The 17064-nt window shown below is 45.8% G+C and overlaps 1 protein-coding gene across 3 annotated transcripts in view; it reads left to right on the forward strand.

The window, feature by feature from the left end:
• The window catches only part of STX18 (syntaxin 18), a 117292-nt gene continuing 100951 nt past the window's right edge, over positions 724–17064 (forward strand). Inside the window, exon 1 of one of the 3 annotated variants that reach the window (XM_021100998.1) lies at positions 724–907. In XM_021100998.1, coding sequence (XP_020956657.1) covers positions 905–907 — 3 coding nt within the window. In that variant the 5' untranslated portion in view covers positions 724–904. Of the gene's footprint in view, positions 908–6946; positions 7433–7525; positions 8054–17064 lie in introns of those variants that run through there. The other 2 variants (XM_021100999.1, XM_021100996.1) reach the window with 2 other exon arrangements.

Consider the following 17064-nt stretch of genomic DNA (forward strand, 5'->3'; position numbering starts at 1 on the left):
GTGCATGGAGCAGTTTATTTCTGCCATTACACCAGGGAAGCCAGTAAATGTGTTTTTATGAAGTGATTTATGAAACTCCTGGGGTGGATGGAGTGAGGGCTGGGAGGAAGTGGCACCAAAGTGCAAACCTGTGCAGACTTGAACTTCAGTCATTGTTGATTACATTGTTGCGAGTCCTCTGAAATGGGTTAAGCAAAGAGGAATAATTAAGAGAGGGAGAAGAGGCTAGAAGATTTTAGACGAAGTCTTGGGGGTTTGGGTACCTGAAAGCCTCCTACTGGATTAAATTCTTTAAAGACATTCTGTTTTCCTTATTTCTGTAGCTTCTTGGAGTGTTACAAGGAGCAGGGCTAGAAACTTGGAGAAATGGAAAAAAAAAAAAAATAGGTGGATTTCTCTGTTCTTCCCGGAAGACAGGCAAGAGGCATCTGCCCAGCTCATAAGCAGCCCTCCTTTCTGTTGGAGCTACCCTCCTGTGATGGGCAAAACAACAGCCCCTCAAGGATGTCCAAGCCTTAATCCCTGGAAAGTGTGGGTACGTTATGTTACTTGTCAAGGGGGCACCGAGGTAGCAGGTGAAACTGAGATTGTTAAACAGATGGCCTCTAGATTGAAAGATGATCCCAGACTACCAGGTGGGCCCAATATAATTCCCAGGGTCCTTAAATGTAGAAGAGGGAGGAGCAGAGTCAGTGTCAGAGTGATACGCTGTAAGGACTCACCCCACCATGGCTGCCTTTGAAGGAGGAGGAAGTGGCTGCAAGCCAAGGGATTTGGGCAGCTTCTAGAAGCAGAAGAAGACAAAGAAATGGACTCTTTCCTGGAACCTTCAGAAAGACATGCAGCCCTGCCCACACCTAGATTTTAGCCCAGTGAGACCCATGCTGAAATCTTGACCTCTTGAATGGTAAGATGGTAAATTTGCTTTGTTTTAAGTTATTACATTTGTGGGGTTTTGTCATAGCAACCATGGGAAATGAGTATGTCCCCAAAACCCCAACCAGTAGAATGTGTCCTGACAGCCAGGTTTGAACCCTGTGACTCTGTGTGCTGAGCCATAGCTGATTAAATGGGGATAGATGTCTGTCCCAAGATGGGCCACGTTTTTTGAACATGCCCAGAATTTGGGTTTGGGACTGATACAACTGCATCTAGAAGCATAACATGTAGGAGTTCCCATTGTGGCTCAGCAGTAACGAACCCGACTAGCATCCATGAGGATGTGGGTTCTATTTCTGGCCTCGGTGAGTGGGTTAAGGATCCAGCATTGCCAGGAGTTGTGGTGTAGGTCGCAGATGCAGCTCGGATCCCACATTACTATGGCTGTGGGGTAGGCCACCAACGGTAGTGCTGATTCATCACCTAGCCTGGGCACTTCCATATGCTGTGGGTGTGGCCCTTAAAAAAAGACAAAAGGGGGAAAAAGCATAACATATAAGCTCAGGAGCTGGGGTGGAGGGCTGTGTTTTGACCATGTGAACTGAGAGGCAGAGAAAGCTGGTTTGCAAAGGTAATTAAACGGAGGAGGCGAGAGGCAGAGAAAGATGGAGAGAGGTCTGGGCAGTCTTAGGGAAGTCTTAACTCAGAGCTATCCCTGCCTCCAAAGTTGGCTCTCAGGTGTGTGCCCACAACACTCAGCCCTCCTTGCCTGCTGGGCTTAGTATTCCTGAAGACTCATTTGTAGCAAGAAAGAATGGGCGTCTCGGTTGGAAAGGAGGGTTTTTCCCAAGACCATTGCTAATGGCAAGAAAGACCAGAAAATGAAATCCAATTAACACTTGCATTTTAACACACACACGTATGCCTACACCCCTTGTCTTCTCACATGAAAATCAGCAAAAGGACATGTCTTGAGATAACTTTTTGGGGGGTCCTTTTATGGCTGCATGCACGGCTTATGGAGGTTCCCAGGCTCAGGGTCGAATTGGAGCTGTAGCCACTGGCCTGTACCACAGCCACAGCAAAGACAGATCTGAGCCGAGTCTGCGACCTACACCACAGCCATAGCCACAGCAATACCAGATCCGAGCGAACTACACCACAGCTCACGGCAACACTGGATGCTTAACCCACTGAACGAGGCCAGGAATCAAACCGAGTCCTCAATGGATGCTAGTCAGGTTTGTTAACCACTGAGCCATGATGGGAACTCCTGATATAACTTTCTGAATAAGTAAATCTCCTTATGGTGGTCACCAGAGATCTGACTGGCAGGAGTTCAAACCATAGAAAGTGTGTTGCCATCTTTGCTCTTTGGAACTCTAGCTCTTGAAATGCTGTCACACAGTCCCAGGATGACAAAGAGTCTTTGAGAGCCCAAGATCTGCTTCATCCCCACGCTGAGACTTGCTGAGTAACTCCTTTTCTTCTAGTGGCATCTTGTTCATTGACCCCAGGGCTGATTTGGGCAAGGGTCCCCTTTCTCTGCACATATTTGAACTGTTCAGAGTGACTTCCCAAAATGCAAAGGACTGCTCTGGGCATGGATGTTCCAGATGTGCCAAGCTGCTGCCAGAACCTCAAAACAAGTTTTCTCCCACATTCTGCATGCACATAGCTCCTTAATAGAGAACTTAGAAATGTGACTGTTGAATATGGCTATCTTCTCGGAGTCTTACAGAGGGAAGCATCCACCCTAAGATGATGGCCCATTGGATATTTTTTCACAGTAAATTAAGTGAAAGGAGATTTTCAGTGTCCTTTTTGGCCAGATACAGGTTGTTCTGGTCTTTAGCCTTCATCGAAGGCTGGAGGACCTGGGTAGCTATGATTCTCTAAGGATGGAGGATGGTGGAGAGATCAAAGAGGCAAGAGAACAAACGTAGGCAATTCCCAGGCTTGAGGAAAGTCAAGAAAGCTATAGAGCCAAGACAGCTGAAAATGGTTTACCTGGAGGGATTGTCGAGTAACCAAGAATCAAGAGGACCAAACTGAGGGAGAGAAGTTCAGAAGGTGGAGACGGGCGTAATGAAGGAAGGATGGGAGGAGAGAGTAGTTGTGATGTGTATTAATTTCCTATGATTGCAGTAACAAATTACCCTACACTTAGTGGCTTAAAACAACAGAAACTCATTTTTCACAGTTCTGGAGGGCAGAAGTCCAAAATCAAGGTGTTGGCCAGGCTGTACTTCCTTGGAAAGCTCTAGGGGAGAATGCTTCCTTGCTTTTAGCAATCCTGTGCTTGCTTGCAATCCTGTGGCTGCCTCATTCCAATCTCTGTCTTCACGTGACCTTTTTTTTTTTTTTTTTCTGTGTGTCTCTTAAAACAACACTTTTCTTTAGATTTAGGGCCACCTGGATAATCCAGAATGTTCTCATCTCAAGATTCTTAATTAGACTTGCAAAGACCCCTTTTCAAAATAAGGTAACAGTCAGGGTTTCAAGCAATCAAGTTGTAAACATGTCTTTTGGAGGCCAACATTTAGCTCATTACAAGGTGGGAGAAGATAGGAGGATGAAACAAGGTCAGTAGGTCAGGAAAGGGGCTCAGAACCCAAGCCAAGGATCAAGTAAGAAGGAAGAATGTGGTCGCTCCTCTTTTAAGTACTTTGTCAGTTGGGGAGGGGTGGAGGGGGATGAAGAACAAAGACAATACCTGGAAGGACTGGCCATGACAAACTTCTGTGTTTGCCGCTTGGCTCTCTCCCATTTTCCCTGCATATCCATTTCAAAACTAAGCTCCTTGGAGAAATCCATCCTGGCTTTTTAAAAATTCCATTTTATTGGGCTAAAAACTTTTGACATGGAATCTGCCGTCTCAGCAGATTTTTAAGTGTACAATAGAGTACTGTTATCTGCAGGCACAATGTTGTACAGCAGATCTCTAAAACATTTATCTTGCGGGACTGAAACTTTATTCCTATTGATTAACAACTCCTCATTTCCCTCTTTCCCAGCCCCTGACAACCACTATTCATTCTTTTCACTTCTTCTATGAGTTTGACTATTTTAGATACTTGATATAAGTGGAATCATCCAGTATTTATCCTTCTGTGAATGCCCTCTTTCATTTTGCATAATGTCCTCAAGTTTTGTCTGTGTTGTTGTGTATTGCAGGACTTCTTCTTTAAGGCTGAATAATATTCCACTGTATGTGTATATCACATCTATTTTGATCCCTTCATCTGTCATTGGACATTTAGGTTGCTTCCATGTCTGAGCTCTTGTGAATAGCGCTGCCACAAATATGGAAGTATAACTATCTCTTCCAAGATTCTGATTTCAATTCTTTAGAATAAATACCCAGAAGTAGAGTTGTTGGATTACATGGTAGTTTTATTTTTAATTTTTGAGGAACCTCCATATTGCTTTCCATAGCGACACCACCACTGTGCGTATATGCTGTGTACAAGTGTTCCAATTTCTCCATCACCCTGATTTGGTTAGCTAGGTTCCTTCTTAGGAATGGAAGTTTACTCTTTGAGCATCCCAGCCCTAGAGTCATGGTCCTTTTTATAGTCCCTGAGGAAAAAAAAATTTTGGACGAATTTCTTTAGGAAATTCCTTTTCTATGCCCATTCTTCTTGCATTGAGAATTCTACTATGGCGGAGCCAGCCTTCTAAGGTTTCTGTTGCTTTAAAAATTCTAACAGGTCTTTCCTGTTGGTTAGATCTAGGTATAATCTAGTAGTTCCTTCCTCTCTGTCCGTTATCTACTAAGAGAGAACATTGTAATGATGGTTAGTGATGAGTGCACCCAAAAGTCTGTGTTGGCAGATATCTGGATATGGAGTTTATCAGTCAGCATAGGCTAATTATGCTGAAGTACCAGAACTCACAAATCTCCATGGACAAGGGCAAAGGTTTACTTCTCACTGCCAGCAATAGGTCCTTAGTTGGCAGTGCTCCCTGTCATCTTTATTCAGGGACCCAGGGTGATGACCCAATGGAACATTACAGGTTGTCATGGCAGAGGAAGAAGAAACCATTGTGAACCACGTTAGCTTTTAAGGTTGCTGCCCAGAACCAACATGTCACTTTTCATGGCTAAAAGGTATCACCTGGTCAAGTTAGTCATCAATAGGTCAAGGAACAATCACCCTTCCCTAGGAGGGGCTATGAATATGAATAAACAATAAAATAACTACCACAGAGGGTCTCCAGTTACTATATTACTGTAGCAAGTCCATGATTTCACAGACCCGGAAAACTGGTGTCCCTATAGTGCCCTGCAGGAATTCCCACTTCCAGGCCTTGGGCACCCTCCATACAGCAGATACCTGCTTACACCAACCTTCCCCAGGTCGTAGGGTGTAAACACAGCCTCTTTAACACAACATTGTAAATCAACTACACTTGAAATGAAATTAAAACCAACCTCTCTAAAGGATGGGACAGTGACAAAATCTTGGTGGCTAACAACAATGTAACTCTATTATTTCTCACTCACAGTACAGTCTGTCATGGCTTGGGCATCTGGATGTGAAATGTACTTTTGGCAAAGGCTTCATTTAAGGATGTCTATGAGAGTCCCCAAATGATTCTCAGCTGCTACATCCATCCTGATTGTATGGAAGATGATGTTACAGGCAACTATATTCAGGAATTCCAGTATGCCCTACAGTTTTTCAAGATGAGAGCCTAGCCTAATGCAGGAAACATTATTGCTAATGAAACGTAATTTAGGTACCACTTCAAACTTGGCAGTTTGTAGTACACTCTGTGCTGCTGCTCCTCTTTTCATCAGCATTCCCCCTCAGCTTGACGGGATTTCAGATAGTTATTTGGTCAATGGAAGTCACCTTGCTCTTCGAGGCTAAGAGTAAAATAATAAAAATGCAACATCTCCTATCTCATGGTCTGTTCAGGGAACTTCTCAAGATCTTTGCAAATTTTCTAGGAATTTGGTGTGCTCGTGGTCACGTGTGGCTTTAGAGCCTGATGTTGTGAGCTCATTTGGGTCTCATCTCCATAATCTTTGCTCTTGCAGATACAGACAGAAAACTTAGACCTTTCTCCCCAACTTTTGACCCAAAAAAGCCAACCCCACCAAACACATTACTTGCTGAAGGCTTGGGGGAGCTCAGGACCCTCCCTCTCCCTCTCCCCTTCCTGGCCCCTTCCCTCCCTGGGTTCTGGGTCCCCCCTCATGCTTAATTCAATCGTGTTCATTTTTATTATGCAGGGTGATTTAATTCTCTTTCTTTCTACTCTGCCCCAGGCTTACCTTCAAATAAGCCAAAGACTCATTAATGTCTCAGTAAAACAAAGGGCCATTTATGTAAGACAGAATCATGGGCAGAGATTCTGTAATTTCGCCTTCATTTTCTCTCTCTTGCTCTGTTGGCAGAAGAAAGCTGTATGAAAATTTATTTCCCCATACAGGAAGCCTGAAGTGGCAACACTTTGGGTTTTAATACTATTTTCCCTCTTTCAGTTGCTGATTTACTGTCTTGACATCTATTTCTGATAAACTTATTTAACACAGAAGTCCTCAAACTTTTGGTCTCAGAGCACCTTTACACTTAACAATTATTTAGGGCCCTAAAACAACCTTGGTTTAAATGGGTTTTAATCTACACGTATTTTCCACATTAGAAATTAAAACAAATTTTAAATATTCAGTTGAGAACAAAAATAAATCCATAACATATTACCATAAAGTGTGTCTTTTCGTGAAAAAAAAAAAATCTCCAACATAACTTAGTAAGAACGGCATTGTTTTTTATTTTTGCAAAATCTCTCTAAAGTTTGGCTTAATAGAAGACAGCTGTTCTGCATTCAGTGTTTTGCAATATCACAAGTCACCGGCCTCTGGAAAACCCAGCTGTACACAACTCATGAGAAAATGAGAGTGAAGACAGATTACATCTTAGTGATGTAAAATAATTTTTTATTTTGCTGGCCACGCCTTGACAACCACATTTTAATACATATTTTGGTGGTACATCCTCTTAAGAAAAACGATGAAATCAAAGAGATCCTGAATTAAATCTGAACCTTGAACCAAAATGTAGAAAGAACTCATTGGCTAACTTGCAGTGAATTGAAATAACTATGACTTAAGGTGATATATTTTAAACCCATACATGAGGACAAACAGAAACCAGTGAAACTCTCCCATCCTTGTCCCCATCTGATATATTCCTAGTCATTCTTCAAATCTGTCTTCTCCTGTGTAGTGTGACGCCTTCTCTGCAGAGCTTTCCCCACCATGGTAAATAGCAAGATCGATAACAATTATATTGAAATTAACAACGATAACTAACTTTCTTTGGTCTCTACGAGCGAAGCAACGCCAGAACACTTTACACGTGTTACCTCCTTTAATTTGTTACAGTAACACTGAGGAAGGCGCTGGCTTCTTTTTACAGATCAGGTGGATTGAAGGCTGGCGGGAAGCGCCTCTACCTCTGTGCAGTGTACACCTGCTCTGCCCTAGCACTTATTGCACCCAGGTGGTCACTGTCCCCGGGCTTCAGTCCCGCACAAGGTGAGTCCTTCAGGTCTGGGTCAGGCTGGGTCGCCTCCTGTTCGCCTCGCAACCCGCGCGGCCGGGCTCAGGCAGTGCGGGAGCAACGAGAAGGGAGCGAGCGGAGCTCCGGCGTCTCCATCCCCTCGTTCCCGGGGCGCACACACCCCAAGCGGGCTCGCGGGGGCTCGGGACTCCAAGCCCGCCGAGGAGTGCCGGAGGGAGAAAGGGGCGCGGGTGTATGCGTCGCGAGGTCCGGGGAGCAGAGAGGATCCGCCGGGCACACGGGCAGGGGCCGGAACCTTTCTGCTCTCGCCGCCGTGGACCCGCGCGATCCGGAACCTTTCTCCTCGAGTCGCCGTTGGCGGGAGGAACCGTGCGTAACCGGAACGGTCCTCCAGTGGCCCGGCTCTTGCTGCCGTCGCCGGCTGCTGACGTGGGCCGGCCTGGTGGAGGTTGTGGGTGCGGGTCGCCATGGCGGTGGACATCACACTGCTGTTCCGGGCCAGCGTCAAGACCGTGAAGACCCGCAACAAAGCGCTGGGAGTGGCGGTAGGCGGCGGGGTTGAGGGCAGCCGCGATGAGCTGTTCCGCCGGAGCCCCCGGCCCAAGGGCGACTTCTCCAGCCGCGCGCGCGAAGTGGTGAGCTGGTTGCTATGGAAACGGCGGGCTGGAGGGGGGGCGGACCCGCGACAGGGACCCCAGACCCCAAACCGGGTCAGTCCCGTGAGCAGTGTGTGAAGGAAGCGCCTGGAGAAGGTGGTGTGAAGTGGGCAGGTCCCGGAGAGCCGGCGGCTGTCCTGGGAACCGTACAGTTTTAGGTCGAGGAAGGGGGACGCTAACTGGGGAACTTGGAACTGTCCGCAGAGTTCACAGGCTGCTTTGTGAGGTCATGAGTCCGCCGTCACTGCAGACCTGGACGCCGGCAGAGCTTCCCCCACAGTCCTTTGCTTTCCTGTCGCAGCGCTGACCACAGTGTATTTACCTCTTTTGTTTACCAGGTTCGCGTCCCTCCCCTTTCCCGCCCCGCTTTGAGACCGAAGATCGCGTTCAGCTGACCTCTCCCTTCCCCTAGCCTCCTGCAGTAGGTTAGGGCCCATGTTAGGGACTGGCACATCTTGAGACTGGTTTAGGATAGTCTTTCACAGTCTCTGTTACAGCCATCTAAACTGCCTTCTGTTCCCTGAACACAGCAGGCTTTCGTTTGGGAGAGAAGCGACCTGCTCCTTAAGGGCAGGAACAGTGTTGGCTTCACCTCAGAATCCCCAAAGCCTGAATCACAGCATTGCTTTGTCAATGTTTGTTGAATGAAGGAACGAACAAATGGTTGTCTGTCTTCCCCACTAAACAGAAACTCTGTAAGGGGAGACATAATGTTTGCCTGTTTTGTGTCCTTGGCACCAAGGACAGATCTAGTTTTTGTGGAGCTTGGAGCTTATACAGTTCTGTCCATCCTCTTTAAGATATTAAAAATACCGAATCACAAAAAAAAAAAAAGTTTGGAGCTTTGGGAGGTACGAGTGAGGAGCCCAGAAGCTTAAGCTTCGTGATAAATCCACTTCTGTTTGATACACAGTGCAATGCCTGGTACTTTGTAGACACTCAGACATTTTTTAATGAAAACAGGTATGCTTGAATAGTGAGTGGCAGTTTGCAGGGGACATTTAAGCATGGAAAGGGAAATTGGTCCAGGTGAATACATTCAGTCCATCTATAATCATCTATTAAGCACTGCCTTCTGGCCAGCATTGTGTTAGAATGACACAATTTAAAAGAATTGGTGGAGGAAGGCAGACATAGTAACAAAAAAAGTGCCCTAAAGCCTTGTAGGTGTTGTGAAGGGCCCAAAAGAGAGTGTGCGCAGTTCTGCCTCAGGGCCAAGAAAGGCTTTCCAGGGGTGCCTGAAACAAATCTTGAAAGAGGAATAGTTGCTTTCAGGGCCGACAGAGTGGAGAAGGGCATCTTGGGCTAAGAGAGGAGACCACGTGAAGTGGGGGCGATAGGTAACTCTAGGCTCAATTTGTAAATACTCAGTGTGTGAATACCCATTAAATTACAAACCATTTCGTAATGGTGTTTCCAATTTTGGGGGGAGGAACTTGGAGCTGAACAACTCCAAACAGTGATAACTATGCCACTTGCAGTGGGAGCTGGACTAGTTAACCCATTTGAACTGTGAGGCTAGTGGGGACTTTGGGAGTGGAAACTGGGTCTTGAATTTAGAAGACTTGGATTCCAGTCTGGGTTCTGCTACTTAGAAGTGGGTGACTGGGGCAAGTCCTGTGACCTGAGCCTCATTCCTCTTTCTATAAAATGGGCATGATAATCCCCTCCTTAACTGGGAAGCGAATTATTAGGGTCTTACGAGACACTGTGTATATCTTAACCACCCTGGTTTTTATTGTTCTCATTTAACTCTTTTCCTAACCCCGCGTAGGCCACTTAGATGTATTTTCATCAGTGGCATGAAGCTATATTCTCTAAACCACTTAGCTTTCTTGTATGTTCATTCTTCGCTTGCAGAGGGGAACAAGTAAGTTCATGAAGGAATCTGAAAACCCTGTGCCAGCACTAATAGCATCAGTAGTGGAGGCAGCAACGCTCCTCTGTCGAGGTGAAGCTGTCAGCAATGGTTGTTTCTCCCTCTTCCTCCCTGGGAAGGTGGAGGCCACTGCTAATTTCCCAGTAGATCTGTACGGTTCAGAATCCTTTGCAACTTTGTCTCCCAGCCGGCCTTTACCGAATGTTGGACCTGGCATTCAAGTTGAAACTTGCTTGACATCCTACCTGACATATCATAGGAATCGCGTCTATTTGCCTAAAGCAGAACCATGGACTTTTTTCTTTCAGTACTTAAGAAAATCTTAATTTCACATTGTTCAGACTTCTCACTTTATAGGTGAGAAAACCAGTACCCAGGTAAGTGAAATGTCTTGCCCAGTGTCATAATAAATGAGGTCAAAGGACAGAGCCAGGGGAAGAAGCCAGGCCCTTGGATGCAGGTTAATGCTGTTTATTTCTCACCCTGCCCACTTACATTCCCACCATAATTTTAAATAAAAAATTCTTTAGTTGAGTTTCTCCTTCCTGAGTTAATACTGAATTCATAACTGGATACTGAATAAGATTTAGAGCAGAAAGACCTGAATTTGAATGTCTCTTTCTGCATGAACTTGGGCAAGTTATTTAACTTTAGTTTCTTCCTTTCTAAAATAGAGTGAAGATGAAATGAGAAAAAGTATGCAGGTGCTTGCATGCATGGGGATCCTTTTGGTTCCACGTAACAGTCATCTAATGTAAACTACCCCGAGCAAAACAGGAACATCTTGGCTTGTATAACTGGGAAACATAGGAGGGAGCTTCTTTCTCAAGGTCTCATCCATGAAACCTCAGGAAAGGACTCTAGTTGTTTCTGCTTGAGTCCTGAGCCCTTGTTATGGGATCTGAGGGATAAAGTTCTGCAGTTGGCCAGGTCATATGACATCCACTGCAGTAGGTGGGTTCCATTCTGGGATTGCTGCCCCACCAGAACCTTGGAAGAGGAAGTGCTGTGTCTAAAACCAGGGAGTAAGGCATGCTGGGTGGGCAAAGCCCATACAAATGTTCCTTCTAGTCCCTGGCACAGAGCCGGACCTGCCTTCACCTTCCCTGCCTGGGTGTCTTCAACTCTGTGGGAAACAAAAACCTGGAGTTGTGGGGGTTTGTAATGACAGGCTTTGCTTTGGGGATGTGTCTGCAGGTTCCTCACAGGGTGGCTCTTCCATTTTCTCACTAATGATAAAGGTTACAAGGGCCCAGGGAAGCCCCGCATGGTGAACCAGGACCCGCTAAGCAGCCAAACGGAGTGTGCAGGGTATGGAGCCAGTAACAGGACCCCAGGAATCCTGTGTTCCAGCCCAAGCTCTGCCCTTGTGTGGGCAGCCCACATACTCATTCTGTACCTGGGTCCACACTGGTAAAACTGAGAGCTTAGACTATACCTGTAGTCATTTCTTATAAAACAAAAGATATCCTCACTTCATATAACATAAATTAGTGACTCTGCATTGCTGGAAATTCTATTTTCTTTTTTTCTTTTTTGGTCTTTTTAGGGCGCACCCTCGGCACATGGAAGTTCCCAGGCTAGGGGTTGAATTGGAGCTATAGCTGCAGCAACGCTGGATCCGAATCGCATCTGCGACCTACACCACAGCTCACGGCAATGCCGGATTCCTAACCCACTGAGCAAGTCCAGGGATCGAATCCGCAACCTCATGGTTCCTAGTCGGATTCCCTAGCTCCTGAGCCAGGGATCAGATCCGAGCTGCAGCTGTGGCAATACTGGATCCTTAACCCCCTGTGCTGGGCCTGGAATCGAACCTACGTACCAGAGCTCCCCAGATGCTGCTGATCCTATTGTGCCACAGCAAGAACTCCTATTTTTATTTTTTTTAGGAGTTGATTATCTTTAGTTCCTGGCTTAAATTCAGACTTCTGACCGCAGCCCATCCCCAGATGCTCTGGTCCCCCTCGCTCCGCGCTCTCTCCTCTGGCTACCCCAGCCTCCTGGCTTGCCTCACACGCTCCAGGCACATCCCCACCTCAGCACCTGGATGTGTGCTGTTCCCTCGACCTGGAATACTTTTCTCTCAGATAACACGTGGTTTGATCTCTAGGCCTCTGCTCTGGTGATGCCTCAGTGAGCCCTTCCTCCACTGTCCTGTCTGAGTAGCACCCTTTTCCTGGGCTCTGCTCTGCTCTTGTCATTCGTTGTTTAGCTGCTAGAATATGTACTTCATGAAAACAAAGACTGGTGTCTGCCACTGAATCCTGAGGTTCTGGAACAATGCAGGGGATAGGTTCTCAGTGAATGGTTCTTGAATTAATCAGCGAGTGTTGACCTGCTCTGTCACTTTGCTTTTAGGTTTGGAGCCAGTTGATCTCTGTCCAAGGCTCTTTCCAGTTCAAGAAATGTGTGATCCTAAGATGATTCCTTAAAACAATACAGCATATATATATATATATATATATATATATATATATATATATATATGCACACACACACACTAAATCCAGGCTCTGGAGTAAACGGTAAATAAGGATTAACTTTAATTAAGATTTAGTTCCTACCTCAAGGAGTTTATAGTCAAGTGGAGAAGCAGACACATAAATAGCACAACAGCTCAGGTGTAAGTGACAGCTGTAACACTCAGCATGGATTTCCCAGGCCCTCCCTTTTTTTTTTTTTTTTGCCTTTTAGGGCCACACTTGAGGAGGTTCCCCTGCTAGGGGTCGAATTGGCGCTGTAGCTGTCAGCCTACACCACACAGCAACGTGGGATCCTTAACCCACTGAGCGAGGCTAGGGATCAAACCCACAACCTCATGGTTTCTGGTTGCATTTGTTTCCACCTCACCACAACGGGAACTCTTTTCCCAGGTCCTCCTTGATTTTCTTCTAGATGTAGTGGTGACCTTGTGTGCCAATGTTTAGACCCACAGGTTAAGCTGGGACCACCTGCATAATTATCCAGAGTATCTGGAAATAGACTTTATCTAAGGACTGGTATAATCCTACTTGAAAAGGGTTTCAGTTGAAGGAGCATGGTTTAAAGACGTGGTCTCGAGCAGCAGGGGCACAGGGTGGTGAGAAGCTGGGGACAGGGCCACACAGGCCAAAACCAGATCAGGAAACAAATCAGGTTTAGGATGTAGGCTTCGGACAGAACTGGAGTCTGTTGAATTGTTATAGATTTTTTGAAATTTATGCAGAAATCTTCCTGCAAATGAAATAGTAGCAGCTTTAGCTAAGGCTGGGCTGAGGGCTGGGGAGAGCACGGTTCAGTAGCCAGCCCCCCCCCGCCACCATTCCTTCTCGAGGAGCTCCTCCAGAACCAACTGCAGGGCTCAAAGACACAGTCTCACCGTGCTGCTGGTCTCCGAGGCCTCTTTTAGCTTCCTGATGCTCTGTTTTTATGGATCATTATAGCTGAGTAAGCAGAACTTGGTGCTAGAGACTTTGCTGGATACAAATAGTGAGCCCTTGGTGTGGACTGCACTGCTAAATTTCCCCCAGGACTCTGAAGACTGTAGCTTTTGAAATTGTATTGATTTGATACTAACTGATTTATTCCACCTCCTATAAGCATTGGACTCCTGATCGGTGTCAGTCAACTGTGAGGACACAAAAAATTATGTCCCGGCCCTTTGAAAAATATAGGTAAAGAGTAACTAAAGGTGCTTGAGGGAGAATCAGTGGAAAATCAAACTGGACCTTGAAGGATGAGAACCGTTCTGCCAGACAAAGGAAGGGGCTTCGCTCACACTCCCTGCAGAGGGAGGAGAGAACGAGCAGAGGCACCGTCACGGCAGCACCGGGATGGGGATGGAGGGGGCAGAGGCAAGACTGGGGCCCTCTTCTGGGGGAGGCCTGGGGTGAGGGTCCGAGGGACAGGATTGGATTAAAACAGGGGTCAGCCAGCTCTGGCCCAGAGGCCAGATCTAGCCCCTGGGGATAAACGAGGTTTTAATGGCGTGTGACCGCCTTCACTTGTTTCCAAGTTCAGGCTGTGGGTGCTTGTGTGCCGCAGCGCAGAGCTGTAGCTCCAACAGCCCGCAGAGTCAGAAGTGTTTCCTCTTTGGCCCTTTAGAGAAACTTTTGCCACACCTTGGGTGACAGCGTTGTTAGCAGTGCTGAGGAGTTTGGACTTTACACTCTAAGCCATGCAAGCAGAGGCATGACGAGTTCGTGTTTGTGTTTTAAAATAACCAGCAGTATTGCAGATGGGTTTGGCGTGTAACACGACTGACTTAGAAATGCTAGTTAGGAGGCAGTGATCCAGATGAAAGCTGATGCGCTAGTGACAGGAGTGGATGGGTGAAGTGGATGTTTAGAAGGTGGATTCAAAACGACGTGGCCATTGTGGGGTTAGAAAGAGGAAGAGGGAGAATAATTCCCAGCTTTCTGGTTGGAAAGTTAAATGGTGATATCACAGTTGTAAACAGCAGAGAAGAGATCCAGGGAGCCGGGTGGCCCTTGGAATTTTATTAAAACAAGTGGTTGCTGACCCCCCCCCCCGCCACCCCACCCCGGTAGCAGTGCTTCTTGGTAAAGCTGGAGTGGAGAGCAGCGCTGGAACCCAGGGGGCCCTCTGACTTTGTTACATTTAGATCTTGGAAATAGCTGAGTCTTTAAAGTAGACTCCTAGTACACAGCCCGGCCAGCCACATGGGGATTTTAGTTAGACCTGCCTCGCAAATCCAGCAAACACTGGGCTGGGCCTCATGATGGCGAGAGCCACGTAGGTCAGCCACCCCAGACTGCAGCTGGGCTAGAGACTCACTCGGGCCCTTTTAGGCCAGGTTCTCACACAGAGTTCTGCCCTGAGTTGTGCTTTCTTAATTCTTGAAAGAAACTCATCTTGGTGGTAATGAGTGTGTCACATGCCGTAGAAACCCGGTTTTCAGGGATAGTCATGGACTCTCCTTCTTTCCAGACAAATCTGGACTGGGTCAGAGGGTCCCATCGTTCTTCAGCTTCTAGCTGGCAGGAGCCAACAGGTCAGTGTATCCTCTGCTAGGACAGGGCTGCCAGAACAGGTCCTCCCAGGGTGACATTTTTAATGAATTGTCCTGTCCAGGGTCTGAGTCTGTCTTCCAGGCTTGAGAGCCAGACTTGTCAGTATACCAAAGCCAGAACCCTCGATCAGGACAGATATCCACTGAGCTTTCTCCGCCGTGTGTAAGAGTCAAAATTCCCGTTTACTTTGTGCCGTGTAACTAGTTCTCAGGAGGAAACTAATTTTGGAAAGTCAGTTATTTTTGAGCTTTTGCTGTAGGTCAGGAACTCTGTTAAGGGTTTTACATACCTGGTCTTATTCAGTTTTCCTCTATTTGGGGGATAGAAATATAATATTAAGTAATTTTATAGTACTGATCGTATTATGAATAATTCTAGAATTTTTATAGACTTGATGTTTGAGGGTTTTTGTGACGTGGAAATCAATATGGGCTCCCTCTGGTGGGCAGAGAATTGGGGACATCTACAATGGTTAATTATGGCTCATGTTATGAAAAACTTAGTGTGTTTTAAAACATATTAGGTTTAAAATTGGCTTAAAAAGAGGCCCCTTCAGAACCGTCCAAAAGAAAGTGAAAAAGCCAGAGAAGTGAAAGTATGTGTTGAATGGATGCATATAACTCAGATGTGAAAAGCTTGCAGCACAGTTGTAATTTTAAACTCCGTAGTTTATTTTCTTCCTGACTTTCGGGTCCTCAGAGTCTATAAATACTAAATTTGCCTACTCCTCTGCTGTCACAGTTTAACATATGCCCATTTGTCACAGCTTTCTTATGGAGCTCATAAGTTGTATTTAATCAAGAGAAGCGTGTCTTTTCACAGAATGGTACAACATTCCTGTTCACTTTTTGGATAGATGATAGGAGAACCCTGGTAAAACCATGTCTTTTTTTTTTTTTTTTTTTTTTTTTTTTTTTTTTTTTAGCCTTTTTGCCTTTTCTAGGGCCACTCCCAGGGCATATGGAGGTTCCCAGGCTAGGGGTCGAATCGGAGATGTAGCCACTGGCCTACACCACAGCCACAGCAATGCCAGATCCAAGCCAAATCTGCGACCTACACCACAGCTCACGGCAACGCCGGACCTTAACCCACTGAGCAGGGCCAGGGATCGAACCTGCAGCCTCATGGTTCCTAGTCGGATTTGTTAACCACTGTGCCATGACGGGAACTCCATCATCATGTCTTTTATAGTCCAAGAAGCAGTGACAGACTGCAGCATATCTCGACTTGGAGAAATTGAGAAAGGAATTAAAACGCATAAGTCTTGACATAAATACTTTTAGGCTTTGCCAATAATTAACCCTAATTTTGGAGGACTCACCCAAATATTAAACAATTTGTTTTTTCTGTTTAATATTTTCTCAAATATAAAAAATTGGATGTCCTAGTTTGATAAAAAGAAAATTATCCCTAATTTTGAGGCAAGTCTTAAATGTATTAGAACTCATTTCAGTGCTGGAATCGTATAGAAAAGGGCTAGTTGATAATTAGGAGCAGGTTACACAAGAAAACTTTTACATGGGAGCAGAGCCTTGGAGAGCAAGTAAAACTGGGCAGGAGGTGAGCATAAGCCTGCTGTGTTTCAGTGACAGGAAGGAAGCTGGCAGCCAGGCAGCGGCTTCTTCCTGGTCAGCAGTATGAAACCAACTTGGGAGTGCTTTGTGGCCTAGCAATTACCAAAGACCTCCTGAGCTTTTGTACCGAATAAATGTGCAAAAATCAATGGTCATCCGTAGCTATTTAATGACCACTTACAATCAAATGAAAATGAAACCGTTTATAGTAGCGACAAAAGACGTTTCCAGAAATAACCTTACTAAGAATGTGAACATCCCATTCGTAGAAAACTTCACAGTTTTGTAGAGAGCCACCAAAGACTTTTGAATAAATAGGAGCGCATGTTGTGTATGTGGAAGGGAATAAGTGTTGTAAAGACATCAGTTATTCCTCAACTAGCTTTGCAGCTTCAGTGCCGTTTAGTCACAATTCCAACAGAAAGTAGTCCTGCAGTCCCTCTAGAAAAAGAAGATACGTGAAAATAATTTTGAAGAATGGAAGAGTATGTGTGTTGAGGTGGGTATACCAAGCCTTCCCAA

Source organism: Sus scrofa, chromosome 8, assembly GCF_000003025.6.
Source record: "Sus scrofa isolate TJ Tabasco breed Duroc chromosome 8, Sscrofa11.1, whole genome shotgun sequence".
NCBI classification, from domain to species: Eukaryota; Metazoa; Chordata; class Mammalia; order Artiodactyla; family Suidae; genus Sus; species Sus scrofa.